Here is a 15,147-nt window from a genome sequence, read left to right as displayed (position 1 = left end):
AAAGAGGCCTAGGAGGACAGAAAGCGAGAATGATCCCTGCCTTGCCGGGATAAAGTAAGAAGCACTGAGGCTTGAGAGGCTCCACTCGCGCGGAAGCCGCCGTTCGTTATTATTATGGTTGTTGTTGTGATGACGTCACTGCCCCGCCTGCTCCCGGCCCGACCTATCCCCAAAGGGAAACTCCAGAGGAGACGGAGGCCAGCAACGTTTTCTCAAGCCAAGTACTTCCCTCCATCCGCGGCGGGCAAGGAGGGCAACCCTGCAAGGCCACTTCCGGGTCCTGAGGCCTGAGCGGAGTTACCATAGAGACGCCTCTTCTGAGGCCCAGCGTGTCGAAAGTCTCCGCCCACTGGGATCCAGCTCTGGGGCGCTCCAACTGGGCCGGATCCAGCCTGCGGGCAGACCCGCCCCACTCTGGGCAACTCGAGGTCTAAGGACCACCCGGAAACGTCATTTCCGCCCTCATCTCCGGCCCAACTTGGAGAGGGCGGAGCCTCAGCGAAGACGCTCTGGTTGTGCGTCACTTCCAATGAGCCGGGCGGAGACAACGGCAGCATGGCCCTGAACGGCGCTGGTGAGGACATGGCCTGCGGGGGCCTGTGGCTGCGGGGTACGGGAAGCAGCTCGCTCCGGCAAGACCCCCCGGCCCCTTGTGCCTCTCTTCCACCAGAAGTTGATGATTTCTCCTGGGAGCCTCCGACTGAGGCAGAGACGAAGGTCCTGCAGGCGAGACGAGAACGGCAGGATCGCATCTCCCGACTCATGGGCGACTACCTGCTGCGCGGTTACCGCATGCTAGGCGAGACGTGCTCAGACTGCGGGGTGAGGCGAGGGCCGGGGATGGAGCCGCGGGCCAGGCCGCACTGCCCTTCCACAATTCTCCCCTCTGGACTCCATCGCCCATCTTCTCACCCCCGCCCTGTGTGCTTTCTGGCCCCTAGACGATCCTCCTCCAAGACAAACAGCGGAAAATCTACTGCGTGGCTTGTCAGGAGCTCGACTCAGACGTGGATAAAGATAATCCGGGTGAGGGGCCAGGTGTGCTTGGTGGAGAAGCGTGGTGATGGAGGCCTGGGAGTGACAGAGGAGTCTGTGGGTAGGGCCGGGGTAAGGCGCTTTCTCCTGTCAGTTCTAGAGCGGTCCATTCATTCAGTAGGAGCACTAAGCACCTCCTGCGTGCCAGACACTGTGGGAGAGTCAGCTCAATCAGGCACAGTCCTGATCGGGACAGGAAGCCAGGGCGTACGTAACTGTGCTACAAAATAGAGAGCGAATGAGTTGCCTTATAGAGAAGCAGAGAAAACACCTCAAGGACAGAAAGGATGTGGCTCAGGGCTGAAGTGGGCCAGCCCTCCTGACCATTCCACCCACTTTCTTCTCTTTTAGCTCTGAATGCCCAGGCTGCCCTCTCCCAAGCTCGTGAGCACCAGCTGGCTTCTGCCTCAGAGCCCCCCTCGGGTTCCCGGCCTACCCCTCAGCCCTCAGTACCCCGTCTGGAGCACTGTGAGGGAGCCGCAGCAGGGCTCAAAGCAGCCCAGGGGCCGCCCCCTGCTGCAGTGCCACCAAATGCAGATGTCTTGGTCTGCACACAGACGGCGCTCCTGCAGAAGCTGACCTGGGCCTCAGCTGAGCTGAGCTCTAGCAGCTCCCTGGAGACTAGCATCCAGCTGTGTAGCCTTATCCGGGCTTGTGCTGAGGCCCTGCAAAGCCTGCGGCAGCTGCAACACTAAGAGAAGCTCCTGAGAAAAACCCACTAGAAAAACAGCTGTTCATCTGTGTGGTTTGTTCTTTTCTTGGTTCTGAGTGTGCATGCTTGCCTCCACTTGCCTTTTTCCTACTTTTGGCTTCATACCCTTCCACTGTCCGCTTTCCGTGATCCCCTGAGAGATGGTTGGCTTGTTTCTGCTCTGATTCTCCAGTGAGAGGATGAGGGGAGAGGGAGGGGGCTGTGTGATACCCTTTTTCTGAGGAGGGGGCCACAACCTAAGTGTCCTCAAAGGGCAAGATGGATAGACCACCAGCCTTGATTTTGGCAGCAGCCCTACGCCCACAGCCTCCTCAGACTTCCAGTATTCATTCCCCACACATGAGCGAGATTTTTGGTTCCAGCCCCCGTGGTAGCTCCCCCTTTTCCCTGAGTGTCCTGATTCCATCATTCTGACCCACCTCACGCCCACCCCAAGTGTTCAGACACTGGAAGTAGGTTGTGGTGGCCCCAGCGTCAGGTTGCATGTTAGAGGCTGAGCGTAGATTTGCCCCATTCTCCAGACCCCCACTACTAGATCTAATTGTGGGGAGGGGACAGATTCTATGCCAGGTCTCTGATTTCCTTGGGATAGAAATTGGGCGGAATAATTGAAAACAGTGTGTGGGGAGGAGCAAGAAGAATCAAAAGGAACCGTGCTCTCGCCTTTTGGCTTCTTGCCTCCCCTTTGCGGGATCCGCTTCTTTGCGTGGGTGCCTCCCTTACGGGATCTCACCTTTGCGCGATGTGGTCCCACAGTCATTGCCCTTTTAAAAAGGGCCCCGCCCCTCAGGAGGGGGCGGGGCAGGGGCGGAGTCGGAGGAGCAGTGGAAGGAACAAAGCGCGGCCTGCGGGCGGCGGTGGGGCTCGCGCGGTGCGGGGCCTGCGGGCGGCGGTCCGGGTGTGGCGGCGGCGGGAAGGAGGCGGCATCGCTGTCCGCGCTGGCCTGGCCATGAACGGGCTGCCCTCGGCTGAGGCACCAGGCGGCGCGGGCTGCTCCCTGGCCGGGCTCCCGCCTCTGCCGCGCGGCCTCAGCGGCCTTCTCAACGCGAGCGGGGGCTCGTGGCGGGAGCTGGAGCGCGTCTACAGCCAGCGCAGCCGCATCCATGACGAGCTGAGCCGCGCAGCCCGCGCTCCGGACGGGCCCCGCCACCCCTCCGGAGCTGCCAACGCGGGCCCCGCCGCCGGCCGCGCTGCCCCACGCCGACCAGTCAACCTTGACTCTGCGTTAGCGGCCCTGCGCAAGGAGATGGTGAGTGGGTGGGCGCTGGACCGGCCGGGCAGGGGCTGCTGCGGAGCAGTAGGGGCGTAGGGCAGGAGCATGCAAACGGGAACCGGCGGCCTCGGTCTCAGAGGACCTGCAGACGCCGACCAAGTCAGCATATGGTAACAATAATTGGTAATAGTTAACCGTTTATGGCAGTAGTTACCATATAGCTATAGCTGCCTTACTCGTGGTGCCTCATTTCGTCCTGCTAGGTGTTGGTCCCATTTTTCCTAAAAGTTTCACAGCTTGCAAGTGGGGTCTGATGGCCGCGAAAACTTGTGCTTAGAAATGTACAGGAAGACTGGCTAGGGCCCCAACCTAGACTGGGGGCTCTGGATTCCAGGAGGTTGGTGCTCGGGGTGGCGTGGACCCCAACCCCAGCCCACCCTCAGTTGTCTGCAGGTGGGGCTGCGACAACTGGACATGTCCCTGCTGTGCCAGCTGTGGGGCCTGTATGAGTCAATCCAGGACTACAAGCACCTATGCCAAGACCTGAGCCTGTGCCAGGACCTGTCGTCGTCCCTGCACTCGGACAGCTCCTACCCACCGGACGCCGGCCTCTCAGATGATGATGAGCCTCCTGATGCCAGCCTGCCCCCTGACCCACCACCCCTCACTGTGCCCCAGACTCACAATGCCCGTGACCAGTGGCTGCAGGATGCCTTCCACATCAGCCTCTGAAGGGGTGGGGGGGTGGGCATGTGCCCATGCAAAAGGCTCCGAAACTCACCCCTTGGCACGTATTCTGACTGCAGTGCCATACCACCTCATCTGACTGGAGGGCAAGGCTTGCGCCTCTAAGAGCCAAAACTGTCATGCTCTTTCACCTGCCTTGGGTTAGCTGGCACTGGGGCAGGCACCTGGAGGATCTCCACTTCTCACATATGTGCACACCCCCAGTTTGCCCAACCCGCAGTCTGGTGGCAGGACCCAAAGTATCTTGTCCTCCCTTTGGCATCTCAGATTGGGGTGAGTGTCTGGCTCCCACCTCCTTTTCACCTTTCGCTGCTACTGGCAGCTGCTGGCTCAGGGGTATCCCACCTCTGTTCTCTGGGTTCCATTGCCCTGGACAAGGACTCCAGGACCTATCCCTGTACCCACTCACGGCCGGGACGCCAAGGCTCTATGCTGGATTTTTAAGTTTAGGGGCCAACTTCCTGGCACGTAGATAAATAAATATTCTTAGCGTTGTTACGTTCTGACTGCCTGACTCTGGGGCGAGAATACAGCGATGTTTCTGGGAGGTGCGGCCCCATGTTCTGCCGGCAGGTGGCGCCCGAGACCCACGAGTGGAAGAAAGGCTTGGCGGGGCAGGGGTGCGAATCCGTCCTCCCGGGGCGGGGGCGGGGATCGTTCGAGCCGGCAGAGCTTGACTCGGCCACCCGACGCTGTGTGACTGTGAACAAGTAATTTCCCCTCTCGGGCCAGCGGTCTCGGAGCCCAAACTCCCCCCCCTTCCTCCCTCGCTTTGGGCTTTCCCTGCCGGCCTGGAAGGAAGGGGAAGGAGCTGCCCATCCTGAAGAGAGAAACTTTCCACCCGAGTGGGGCGGAGTTGAGGCGGCACAGGAAATGGGTGGGCCGCAGCCGGCGGCCAGGGGGCCCCTTGGCGAGAGACGGGAAGGCGCTGCCAGGAAGGGCCGGGGAGGAAAACGCTGCAGACGCCAAAGGAATGAAGTCGCTGGACCCCGGGCCTCCCTAGGACCCGGGGCTTCTGAGCGTGAAGCTCATAGTGGCAGTGTGTGTGGGGGTGGAGTGGGGGAAGAAGGTGGTGATTGGGATCCCAGACACCCCCATTCCACACTCAGTGTCATGGAGAGCGCCCCGCCCCTCCCACAGCATCAGAGCCCTTTAGGGCTGCATGTGGAAGGCTTCCTTTTACAGAGAGGAAACCGAAGGCCACATCGCTGGGACTGGGATCCAAGCCTCCTGTGTCAGGCCCAACCGGAAGAAGCCTGCATATTTGGGGACAGTGGGTGCTCAGACCCCCAAGTACACTACACCCCCACGACGTCCTGAGACGGAGCGATGAGGACAGGCCGGCGAAGTTGCACACTCACCCCCCCCTTCCCCGCCGGCAGCTCATCCCCACATCCTGCTGCGGTGCATTGCTCCTGGAGGTGCTACCCAGCTCGCGCTCCCGGCAGATCAGACGTCCTGTTCAAACCGAGTCCTGATCAAGCACCAGGCGTCGGTCCCTGCGCAAAGCCTGGAGAGCGCCAGGGGAGGGGACACGCAGACGTGCTGCCACGGGTACTTCTCTAACTCTGAGCCTGACACCTGCAGCGCTCATTACCATGCAAGGCGGTGATAAGGGCTCTAATCTAGGTGTGAACGGAGGGCGGCTAACGGCCAGAGGGAGGCTTCCCAGGGGAGAGAGAGTAAATAAACACACATGCGTACACACTTTCCTGTCCTTGGTAACGGATTCCATTTATTGAGCCCTTGCAAAATCAGTCAGGTTCCGTGCTAAATGCTTTCTGAGGTTGATCCGTTCATCCTCTCAACGACTCTTCGAAAGGCGAACTATAATTATGCTCATTTAACAGATGTCGACACTGAAGCTTAGAGCGTTAGTGATTCACCTAAACTCACATACTTGGTTGGAGGCCAGGCTTTGAACCTCTAGCTGCTTGTGGCAGGTTGGAACCTTCCCACTTGACAGCCAAGGAAACAGGCTCTGAGAGGCTGGGGGATGGGTGCTGTCCACAGGTAGGGCCCCGGAGGTCCCTGATCTCTGTTCCTTCCTGCTCTGGCTAAGACGTGGGGTGACGCCAGAATCGTGACCCCAGGACAGTTGGCTCTGGCGCAGAGTGTCTTTGTGACCCTGGGCAAGTCCCTTCCCCTTTTTGGGTCTCTGTTCCCCCAAGCCTTGAAATGGGGCCGCCAGTATGTACCTCCCCCTGGAGCGGCAGGAAGGGAGGCGGCCGGTCGGCCAGCGCTCCGAGGGCGGCACCAAGTCACGGTTGCCTCTACCGGGCCCGCGCGCCCCTGCTCGCCAGCGCGTCCTCACAGCCTGCCCCTCCCGTCGGGGCGCTGGGCCCAGGAAGCCGCGGCAACCCGCCCCCGCCTGCTAGCCCCCGCCCCGCTGGAGCCCCGCCCGCCTTCAGTCGGGGGTGCGGCTCCAGGAAACGGCGCGCTCGCGGCTTTACACTCTCGAGACCTGACGAGCCCTGCACGACCCCACCGACTTGGCAGACCCCTCGGCGGCGCCAGCGACGGCGGAGAGAGCGCGGCCTCGGGTCCGAGCCTCGGACAACTCCGCACGGACAGGGACCATGGGGACCCAGGCCGGGCCAGCGGTCGCGGGCCAGCAGGAGCCCCGGGCCTGAGGAGCGGGCGGCGGGGACCATGACCTCGGTGTGGAAGCGCCTGCAACGCGTGGGCAAGAGGGCTGCCAAGTTCCAGTTTGTGGCCTGTTACCACGAGCTGGTGGTGGAGTGCACCAAAAAATGGTGAGTAATCTGGGGGACGCCCCGGGACCGTCCGGGACCCCATCCCGCCTGTTTAGCTGAGACAACCCTGCCCCCAGCCAATGGCCAGAGGGGCCCCCATCCCAGCTTGGGCCCTGGTGTCCCAGATGCCAAGATTTAAAATGCGCTACAACTTGAGGGACCTCCTAGAATTGGGGGGTGTGGGCATCTTTGGGGGAGTGAGGCTCAGGACTCCAGGCCTGAGAATTCCGTCTGGGCCATACTTTTCCTCAGCTACGTTTAGGGCTGGGGGCAGGGAGCTCGCATGTCCCCAGCCAGCCAGATGGCTCAGGGGGCATCAGAAGAGGGAGCAGGTCTGCAGGTGGCGGGGCTGGGACAGGAACCTCCATGGACCTTAGTCCACCTCAGAACAAGCATGTCACCCCCTCCTTTCCTGCTTACTTGTTGAGCCAGAGGGCCCCCCTTTCAGCCAGGAGGGCACTGGGAGGCTGGAAACCGCTTCAAAATGTCCTTAAAAGGGGAAACTGAGTGCGGGAGGCATGAAGAGGGAGGCGGGAGCCAGCTTAAAGGGGCCGAGGGCCTAGGAGGTTGTGGAGGATGGTGGGGTGGGGGGCAGATATGTGAAGGGGTACAGGCCTGGCCCAGACTGCGAAGGGCCCGTTCACATGCCCCCACCGCAGCTGCCCGCCCCTGCGTCACACCCTAAATATACGCGCTCCCTGGTGTCAGCTTCCCTTGGCGGGATTAGGGCACAGCTGTGGAGGCCTCACTCCTCCACCAGACGGGGCTAAATTTAGGCTCCCGAGGGGAAGGGCCAGGACAGGAAGAGACCAGCGGGGCCAAGGGGAGGGAGGTGAGAAGGAGACCCGGGTCCCTTGGGCAGCTGCCACATCCCTGATCTACACGTGGAGCCTGCCAGGGGCTGGTCACTCTTTGCAAGAGACCCAGAGAGGCCAGAGGCTGACTGGGGTCACAGCACAGGGCTGAGACTCGAACCGTGACCTCTGGCTTCTGCCCCAGCATCCTGGGTGAGCCAGGGGGATTCTGGGCATGGTCCTGGAGAGCAGGCTGAAGCTGCAGGCAGTGTCAACGTGGCTGAGTCACTGCTGACAGGCAGGGCCTCCTGGGCTTCTTAGCCGGGAGCCCAGGCCAGGAAGCTGCCCCTGCCCAGGTTGAAGCTCCCCCAGGGTGTGCCCAGCCTGAGTCAGGCTGCCTGGCCAGGCCCCACCCTCCTCAGGCACCCCCTGATCGCTTCCCCTTTTTGGGAAGGCCCCATGGCTACCGTTGCTGGGCCAACATCTACAGTTTGGGGTTGGAGAGGGGAGCCTGGCTGCAGGCCGGAGGGCTCCAGGCTGGGCTCTGTGACTTTACCTGGCCCCCGTCCTCTCTGGGCTTCAGTATCGTCAGGGGGCTCAGCCTCCAGGGGCAATGAGCGGGCAACCCCAGCATCCTGGCCTGGGGCTCTACAGGCGAGGAGGGTGCCTGTGCTGCCTCGGCCTGATCATTCCCTCCTTCCTGGGCAGCGGTTGGACCCTGTCACCTAAAGGAGCCCGCTGCACTCCTTCAGGCCATGTGTCAGCTCCGTGTCTGGTCCTGAGCCCTGTGCAGCCAGCTCCTTTCTCTCCCTTTGTCTCTGTCTCCCTGTATCTCTGCTCTCCTCTGAGCCTGTCCTGGCATACGCTGTTCAGCTTAGCTGTCACCTCTTGGAAGCCTTCCCTGATCCCACCGTGGGAGTCAGTAGCCCCCAGGCTCCATCGTTATCATCTCCCAGCAAAGCAACAGTATGGGGCTCCGGGTTCTAGAGGCTGGGATTGGGGAGCCGTCCAATGACAGGCTGACCTGCCATCTCTGGGACCTCACCCGTCTGCCCCTTTCTCCACTCCCCTTACTTCCCCCTCTTGCTCCACCCCCTGCCCTTTGCTCCTCCCACCCCACCCCTTGCCCCTCCCCCCGCCCCTTGCACTAGCATTCCTTCGTCCTGGATTCCTCTTCTCCAGATCCTCCAGGCCCGTCCCTCTCTCACTCATGTCTCTGGTCCCAGAGGCCCAGGTCACAAGCTGCACCCAGCTTCAAGGAGACCCCAGCAGCTCTCTCACTGACACCCTGCTTTGTGAGCTCCACAGTGCTTGCTACTCCACAGAGAAGCTAACTTGCTAACTAATGCTCCTTCCTGACCGGCATCCTTCCGCCCAACCCCGCCAGTGCCCGCAGCCCCAGGATGGGAGCCCCCCCCCCACACCCCACAGACAGGGTCCTGCCTCCCTCCTGCGCTGCTCTGTCCCCAAACCTAGGCTGGGTTGACAGGGGGCACTCCACAAATGTGACTGACGGCCGTCTTTCTCTGAGTCTCTCACTATGTCTGTGTGTATGTGTGTCTGTCTGTCTCTTGCTAGGTCCTTGCTGTGTTTCTGTCTGTCCATGTGTCTCTGTCTCTTGCTCTTTCCTGTTAATTCCTGCTGGCCTATGCTGTTGGGGCCTTTGCCCTTCTGTCCCAGCCCCGCCCCGACTCAGCAGCCCCACCCTACACCCTGTGGCCCTAGATAAGGGGCTGCCTAAGTAGTCCCCTGGGGGAGGGGCACTGGGCGGAAAGAAGACCCCAAGGGAGCTGGGGGAGGGGGGAGGAGCAGGGAGGCTGGGGGTCCTGACTGAGCGCCCCCTCCGTACCCACCCTCAGGCAGCCGGATAAGCTAGTGGTCGTGTGGACCCGGCGGAACCGCCGCATCTGCTCCAAGGTGGGAGATGTCAACTAGGGTCTGGGCTGGGGGTGGGGTCAGCAGGGAGGGGTGACAGGGAAGGCGGGTGGGGGCTGCTGGAGGAGTGGGCCAGGTTTGGCTCAGATCAGAATCCAAGGAGGGGAGAGGAAGATGGGGTCAGGGTTGGGGATAAGGGCATGGGGCGGGGCACGTGCGGGGGTGGGGTGGGTGCTCATCTTGCCCATTGTAGGCCCACAGCTGGCAGCCGGGCATCCAGAACCCGTACCGGGGCACCGTGGTGTGGATGGTGCCTGAGAACGTAGACACTGCCGTGACCCTCTACAGGGTGAGCCCCCGCCTCCAGCGCAGACAGGGATGGGCGGGATTTGCCATCCTACCAGCCACTGGGTCCCCTGGCGGGGTAGCCACCCAAATAGGAAGAACAGAGCGATGAGACCAAGAGTCACCGTGGGGGCGGGGGAACTACTCAGTGTCTCCTTAGAGGAGGTGGCGTTTAACCCCACCTGCAGCAGGAGAGAAAGCTGGGGTCAGGAGGGGCTGGGAGCACCCCAGGAGGCAGGAACAACATGGGTGCAGGCCCAGCCAAGCCCCACTGAACCAGGGCAGGTCTTTTCTCTGCACTGCCCCCACCACAGAGCCCCTGCTCACCAGTGTCCCCCTTACCCAGGACCCCCATGTGGACCAGTACGAGGCCAAAGAGTGGACGTTTATAATTGAGAATGTGAGTGGCCTGGTGGGCCGTGGTGGGTGGGGATCTCTGGTGTCGGGCCCTCTGGGGTAGCCCTGATGCTCCTCCGCCCGACCCTTCCACCTGGCCTGCAGGAGTCCAAGGGGCAGCGGAAGGTGCTGGCCACAGCCGATGTGGACCTGGCCCGCCACGCAGGGCCTGTGCCCACCCAAGTTCCCCTGCGGCTGCGGTTGAAGCCCAAGTCAGTGAAGGTGGTGCACGCCGAGCTGAGCCTCACCCTCTCGGGGGTGCTGCTGCGGGAGGGCCGTGCCACGTGAGTGCCCGCCTGCCCGCCCTTGGCCCAGGCCCACGATCTCTGACCCCCCAACCCTCACTCCTGACCTCTGACCCTCAGGGATGATGACATGCAGAGTCTGGCGAGCCTCATGAGTGTGAAGCCTAGTGACGTGGGCAACTTGGATGACTTTGCTGAGAGTGATGAGGAGGCTAATGGCCCAGGGGCCCCTGAGGTCCGGGCCCGGGTCCCCCAGTCGGGTGAGCACGGGGCCTGCCGTGGACTGGATCACCAGTACCTCGGGAGAGTGGGGTTGGCCAGGGCCACGTGCCACATGCTGTGCTGGGCGGGGCCAGCGTGAACACACCCTGTGATGGGTGCACATCACTACCTTGGCAGTCTCAGCCTGCCGAGCAGCCTGATTGTCCAAACTTGGCTGCTTGTCCTGTGGCGGCCTGGGTCCTTAGCAGAGTCCTTCAAGATGAAGTCCCAAGGACTCCCCAGACCCCTGGCTCTCCCATACCCCTAGGTGGGTGCCTGGTCGGGCCCACACCTGACCTGAAACAGCTGGATCCAAATCCAGAGAAGGGGCTACAGTCCACGCCCCTGGCCCTCACCTCCACCATTACCACCTGCCCTTCACCTCCATCCTCACCTCTGCCCTCACCCTCACCCTCATCACCTGCCCCTCACCTCCACCCTCACCACTTCCCCCTCACTCCCACTCTTGCCATCTGCTCCTGACCTCTGCCCTCACCTCCACCCTTACCTTCACCTTTCCCTCCACTCTCACAACCTACCCCTCACCACCTGCGCCTTACCGCAACCCTCACCAACCGCACCTCACCTCCGCCCTCACCTCCGCCCTCACCTCCGCCCTCACCTCCGCCCTCACCTCTGCCCTCACCTCCTCCCCCTCACCTCCACCCTCACCATCTACCCTCAGTGAGTCGGTGGCTGGCTTCTTCATCTTTCCCTTTGTGTTAAGGCTTTTCCTCTCTGTGCCATGTGGTTCTTTTTCTCTCCTTTTTCTTGGCGTCTGTGGGTCTGTCTCTTCTCACAGGCCAGGTCGGTGGTGCCCTGAGGTCAGGGCGTTTCCCAGGTAGGCCCAGCACTCTTGTCGGGGAGGGGTCAGACCGGCAGGGCCCTGCCCTGGGCTGACTCTGCCCTCTCGCCCCCATCCCAGATCCCTCTCGGGAGCTGAAGACACTTTGTGAGGAAGAAGAGGAGGGCCGAGTCCAGCCCCAGCAGCCAGGTTAGGCCTAGGCTGGGGGTGGTCGGGGGCTGGGCCTTGGTCACAGGACCCAGGCCTCAGCACTCCCTCCCTTCTTTCCTCCCCAGCTGCCAGCTCCTCTAATGCTAAGGATGCCAACCCAGCCCCTGTGAGTGTCCCTGCGCCCCCAGCCAGGGCCTCCAGGGAGAAGGGGTCAGAGGCACCTGTGGCAGGGGGCCAGGTGGGGCCTGAAGCCCCCAGGCCCCCGGAAACCCCAATGGAGACAAGGTAAGCATGAGAACCAGCCCCACCCTGCCCACCTGCCTCTCCAGGGCGGGCAGTCTGAAGAGTGGGAGGTGAGGCTGACAGCGAGGGCTTAGTGAGCACCCCAACACCCTGTCCTGCTCTCTCCTTAGGTCCTCAAGGCAGCCAGGCCAGGACGTGGCCCCCACCCCAGCCCCGCGGTTCCGGAAAAGCCTCGAAGCCCCCCAGCCCCCAGTCCCCCAGGGGAAGGATGAGGCCCCTGAAGCCTCACAAGCTTCCCTAGCAGGAGTGGGTTCCTCTGGGGAGATGCAGGCGCGGGCAAGGCCTCAGGAAGGGCCAGAGGGCCATGGAGTCAGGCTGGGCCTAGGCATTGAGGATGGAGGCTCCAGAGACCCTGTGGGAGAACAGAGCCCCAAGGCTGAGGAGGAGGGCACTGGGGACAGGCCAAAGGCCAGGGGGGTGGAGACGGAGCATAGGGCAGGAGCTGGAGAGGCGCACACGAGGACGCTGGTGGTTGGAGCCAGGGAGGCCGCAGCGAGCTCAGACGTTGGTCACATTGATGCCGAACAGAGGTCCCAGATGAGGCCTATGGACACTAAGGAACCAGAGGCCACCAGAGCAAAGGCTGAAACAAGACTCAGGGGGCCTCCTGAGGCTCCTCCAAGGGGCTCTCAGGGGAGGCTGGGGGTCAGGACCAGGGATGAGGTACCTACAGGCCTGAGCCCACCCCCAGCAGAACCTGTAGGGCACTCAGGGCATCTTGGTGACCTCCAGAGGGCCAGGGCTGTGGCAGGCCAGGAGAGAGAGGGCACAGAGGGGAGGGATGGAGCCCCTGGTGTTGGGGGGCCAGGCCTGGAGCAGGGCTTCTCTGCTGGAGCAGCCAGTGCCAGGCCCCAGGTGAGCAGGAGCCAAGGGTCCCCACCAGCAGCTGACCAGGGGGTGGTATCTAGGGCTCTGGGGATCTTGGAGGCAGAAGCTGGGGATTCAAGGGTCCTGGGAACCGAGATTGGGGTGGCAGAGTCAGAAGTATTGGGGACCCAGGAGACAGTGGGAGCGAGATCAGGGGTCCTGGGGTTGGAGGCTGCTGGGATGGCAGAGTCAGAGGTATTGGGGATGCAGAAGACAAAAGTGGGAGTTTCAGGGGACCCAGGGGCAGAGGCTAGGATGGCAGAGTCTGAGATACTGGGGACCCAGGAGACATCTGGGGATTTAGGGATACTGAGAATAGAAGTTGAGTTAGTAGAGCCTGAGATATTGGGTGCCCAGGAGACGGAAGTGGGGGCTTTAAGGAAAGAGGTGACAGAAGCTGGGAGGACAGAGACTGAGATATTGGGGACCCAGGTGGTAGCAGATGAGGGTCCAGGGGTCCCAGGGATAGAAGCTGAGATAGCGGAGCCTGAGATATTGGGGGCCCAGGAGGTAGCAGATGAGGGTCCAGGGGTCCCAGGGATAGAAGCTGAGATAGCAGAGTCTGAGATATTGGGGACCCAGGAGGCAGAGGCTGGAGGTTCAGGGGTCTCAAGTATAGAGATTGGGACAGCAGAAGCTGAGATATTGGGGACCCAAGGGGTAGCAGATGAGGGTTCAGGGGTTCCGAGGGTAGAGGCTATAATGGTAGATGGTGAAGTACTGGGAACCCAAAAGACAAGAGTTTCAGAGGCTGCGAAACCAAAAGTTGAGATTTTGGGGGTCCAGGAGGCAGATACTGGGGTTTGGGGGAGTCTAGAAACCAAGCGTGGGGCTTCTGTGGCCTCAGTCACTAAACATGAAGTTTCAGGGGCCCAGGAAGCAGAGGCAGAGATGCCAGGGGCCCAGGAGGCAGAGACTGAAGTTTTGAGTGTCCAGGAGGCAGAGGCTAAGGTATTGGAGATCTCAGAAGCCAAATCTGAGGCTTTGGGGACCCAGGAAGCAGAGACAGAAGTTTTAGGGTCCCCAGAGAACGAATGTGGAATTTTCGAGGTCCAGGAAGCAGAGGCTCAGGTCTTGGGGCCCAAGAAGGGACAAGAAGCTCAGGGAGACTCCCCAGAGGCCAGTCTGGTTGAAGTGCAGGTGGCCAGTGGGGCAGGGGCTGGGGTGCCCAGGCCCTCGGGGGCCTCCTCCCCAGAGGAGCCTGAAGAGGACAGGAGGCTGCCGGGCAGCCAGGTAGGGATGGCGGCTGCCGAGGGCCCAGTCTCCTGCTTCCCACTAACTTGGGGCTGAGCGAACGGCGGCTGTGCATGGACCCACCTGGTTGACTGGGATGGGGTGGGATGCGGGGCTCAGCTTCAAGGAGCCCCCTCCTCCCCCGTCTCAGGATGCCCTGGCTCTCCCACCTGTCTTCCCTGGGCCGCATGGACCTGGATACCCCTATGCTGGTTTTCGGGCTGATCCTGAGGTGTGGCTGCTGATGACTTCTCATCTTGCCTGGGGGCCACTGACCTTTTAGGTGACCCCAGAGCTGGAAGCCCTTTTGCCAGGCCCCAGGGCTCTAGCCAGTGGGCTCGGATGTGCCCTGCAAACCCAGGGGCTGTTTTGTGCCAGGCCTGAGCTTCCCCGAGGGCAGAGGGCGCAGGTCCCAGGTACACATTCCCTGAGCCCACCTCTGTGTCCCCCAGGTGCCACCTGCCCTGATCAACTCTAGCCAGTCCCTGCTTGAGTGGTGCAAGGAAGTCACCGCTGGCTACCGTGGCGTCCGCATCACCAACTTTACCACGTCCTGGCGCAATGGGTTGGCCTTCTGCGCCATCCTGCACCGATTCCACCCGGACAAGATGTGAGCTGTTGGGGCGGGGGGTGGTGCTGGGAACGAAGCAGGGAGCCTGCAGAGTGGGCAGTGAGGGTCCAGCCAGCAAGGCTCCTGACCCTGACTGGGGTTTTTCTGCAGCGACTATGCCTCCCTCAACCCGCTCAACATCAAGGAGAACAACAAGCAGGTGAGGTGGGGGTGGGCTCAGAGATCTGGAGTCTCATTTGCCGGTGGGAGAGGAATCTGTGGGCTGCAGGACCCAGCATGCTTGTTGAAAGTTCTGCCACGTTTATCCTTTGGGTTATTGAATCGCTCATTTTCCTTAGATTTTTGTTTTGTTTTAAAGCCTATTTTGCCTAGACAGCTTTTCCAAAAGTACTCTTTGGTCACCAGGTGAACGTGTGCAGCGACTAGGGAAGCCGGTGGGGGTGGGGGGTGGAGGTCTGTTGCTAGTGATCCCCTAACCCGAGGGTGAAGGCATCGCTAGGCAAACCCAGGCGTGGGTGTCGGCGGGACCAGCTCAGCCAGGATGGGGTTGTGGCGCCACTGACCCCGCTTTCGCCGTTCCTAGGCCTTCGATGGCTTCGCGGCCCTGGGTGTGTCACGGCTGCTGGAACCCGCAGACATGATGCTGCTGTCGGTGCCCGACAAGCTCATCGTCATGACCTACCTGTGTCAGATCCGCGCTTTCTGCACAAACCAAGAGCTGCAGCTGGTGCAGCTGGAGGGCGGTGGCGCTGCGGGCACCTACCGCGTGGGCAGCGCCGTGCCCAGCCCGCCCGGCGACCTGGACGCTGGCGACCTGGCGCAGCGGTTGCGCGGGCACG

At 61.8% G+C, this 15,147-nt stretch overlaps 3 protein-coding genes across 4 annotated transcripts in view; all 3 read left to right on the top strand.

Annotated features, from left to right (window-relative positions):
- Positions 1-528: 528 nt before the first annotated feature.
- On the top strand, positions 529-1,876 carry ZNRD2 (zinc ribbon domain containing 2). Of its 2 annotated transcripts, XM_004383731.2 has the most exons (4): positions 529-574; positions 671-822; positions 942-1,026; positions 1,387-1,764. In XM_004383731.2, exons 1-4 carry the CDS (start codon positions 556-558, stop codon positions 1,728-1,730), a joined length of 600 nt encoding a protein of 199 aa, XP_004383788.1. In that variant the 5' UTR covers positions 529-555; the 3' UTR covers positions 1,731-1,764. The 2 variants fall into 2 exon arrangements, with proteins under 2 accessions (XP_004383788.1, XP_012413162.1); XM_012557708.1 differs by having other exon boundaries at positions 529-822; positions 1,387-1,876.
- Positions 1,742-3,692, top strand: FAM89B (family with sequence similarity 89 member B). The gene is made up of 2 exons (XM_004383729.2): positions 1,742-2,996; positions 3,414-3,692. The coding sequence occupies exons 1-2, from the start codon at positions 2,490-2,492 to the stop codon at positions 3,690-3,692; spliced, it is 786 nt and encodes a 261-aa protein (XP_004383786.2). The 5' UTR covers positions 1,742-2,489.
- Positions 3,693-6,171: 2,479 nt separating this feature from the next.
- The window catches only part of EHBP1L1 (EH domain binding protein 1 like 1), a 15,724-nt gene continuing 6,748 nt past the window's right edge, over positions 6,172-15,147 (top strand). Inside the window, exons 1-12 of the mRNA XM_023738122.1 lie at positions 6,172-6,463; positions 9,117-9,174; positions 9,386-9,481; positions 9,824-9,877; positions 9,979-10,157; positions 10,239-10,378; positions 11,305-11,373; positions 11,460-11,619; positions 11,748-13,737; positions 14,190-14,347; positions 14,459-14,507; positions 14,892-15,142. Of these exons, the coding sequence (XP_023593890.1) occupies positions 6,360-6,463; positions 9,117-9,174; positions 9,386-9,481; positions 9,824-9,877; positions 9,979-10,157; positions 10,239-10,378; positions 11,305-11,373; positions 11,460-11,619; positions 11,748-13,737; positions 14,190-14,347; positions 14,459-14,507; positions 14,892-15,142 (3,308 nt within the window). The 5' untranslated portion in view covers positions 6,172-6,359. The remainder of the gene's footprint in view (positions 6,464-9,116; positions 9,175-9,385; positions 9,482-9,823; positions 9,878-9,978; positions 10,158-10,238; positions 10,379-11,304; positions 11,374-11,459; positions 11,620-11,747; positions 13,738-14,189; positions 14,348-14,458; positions 14,508-14,891; positions 15,143-15,147) is intronic.

This window comes from Trichechus manatus, unplaced genomic scaffold (genome assembly GCF_000243295.1).
Source record: "Trichechus manatus latirostris isolate Lorelei unplaced genomic scaffold, TriManLat1.0 scaffold00113, whole genome shotgun sequence".
NCBI classification, from domain to species: domain Eukaryota; kingdom Metazoa; phylum Chordata; class Mammalia; order Sirenia; family Trichechidae; genus Trichechus; species Trichechus manatus.
Note: the sequence above shows the minus strand (reverse complement) of the source record. Positions and strands in the feature narration are given on the sequence as shown.

Coding starts and splice junctions, on each gene's coding strand:
- FAM89B (XM_004383729.2), top strand. CDS start 2,490: ATGTGGTCCCACAGTCATTGCCCTTTTAAAAAGGGCCCCGCCCCTCAG. Junction 2,997..3,413: donor CGGCCCTGCGCAAGGAGATG/GTGAGTGGGTGG, acceptor AGTTGTCTGCAG/GTGGGGCTGCGACAACTGGA.
- ZNRD2 (XM_012557708.1), top strand. CDS start 556: ATGGCCCTGAACGGCGCTGGTGAGGACATGGCCTGCGGGGGCCTGTGG. Junction 823..941: donor AGACGTGCTCAGACTGCGGG/GTGAGGCGAGGG, acceptor TCTGGCCCCTAG/ACGATCCTCCTCCAAGACAA. Junction 1,027..1,386: donor CGTGGATAAAGATAATCCGG/GTGAGGGGCCAG, acceptor CTTCTCTTTTAG/CTCTGAATGCCCAGGCTGCC.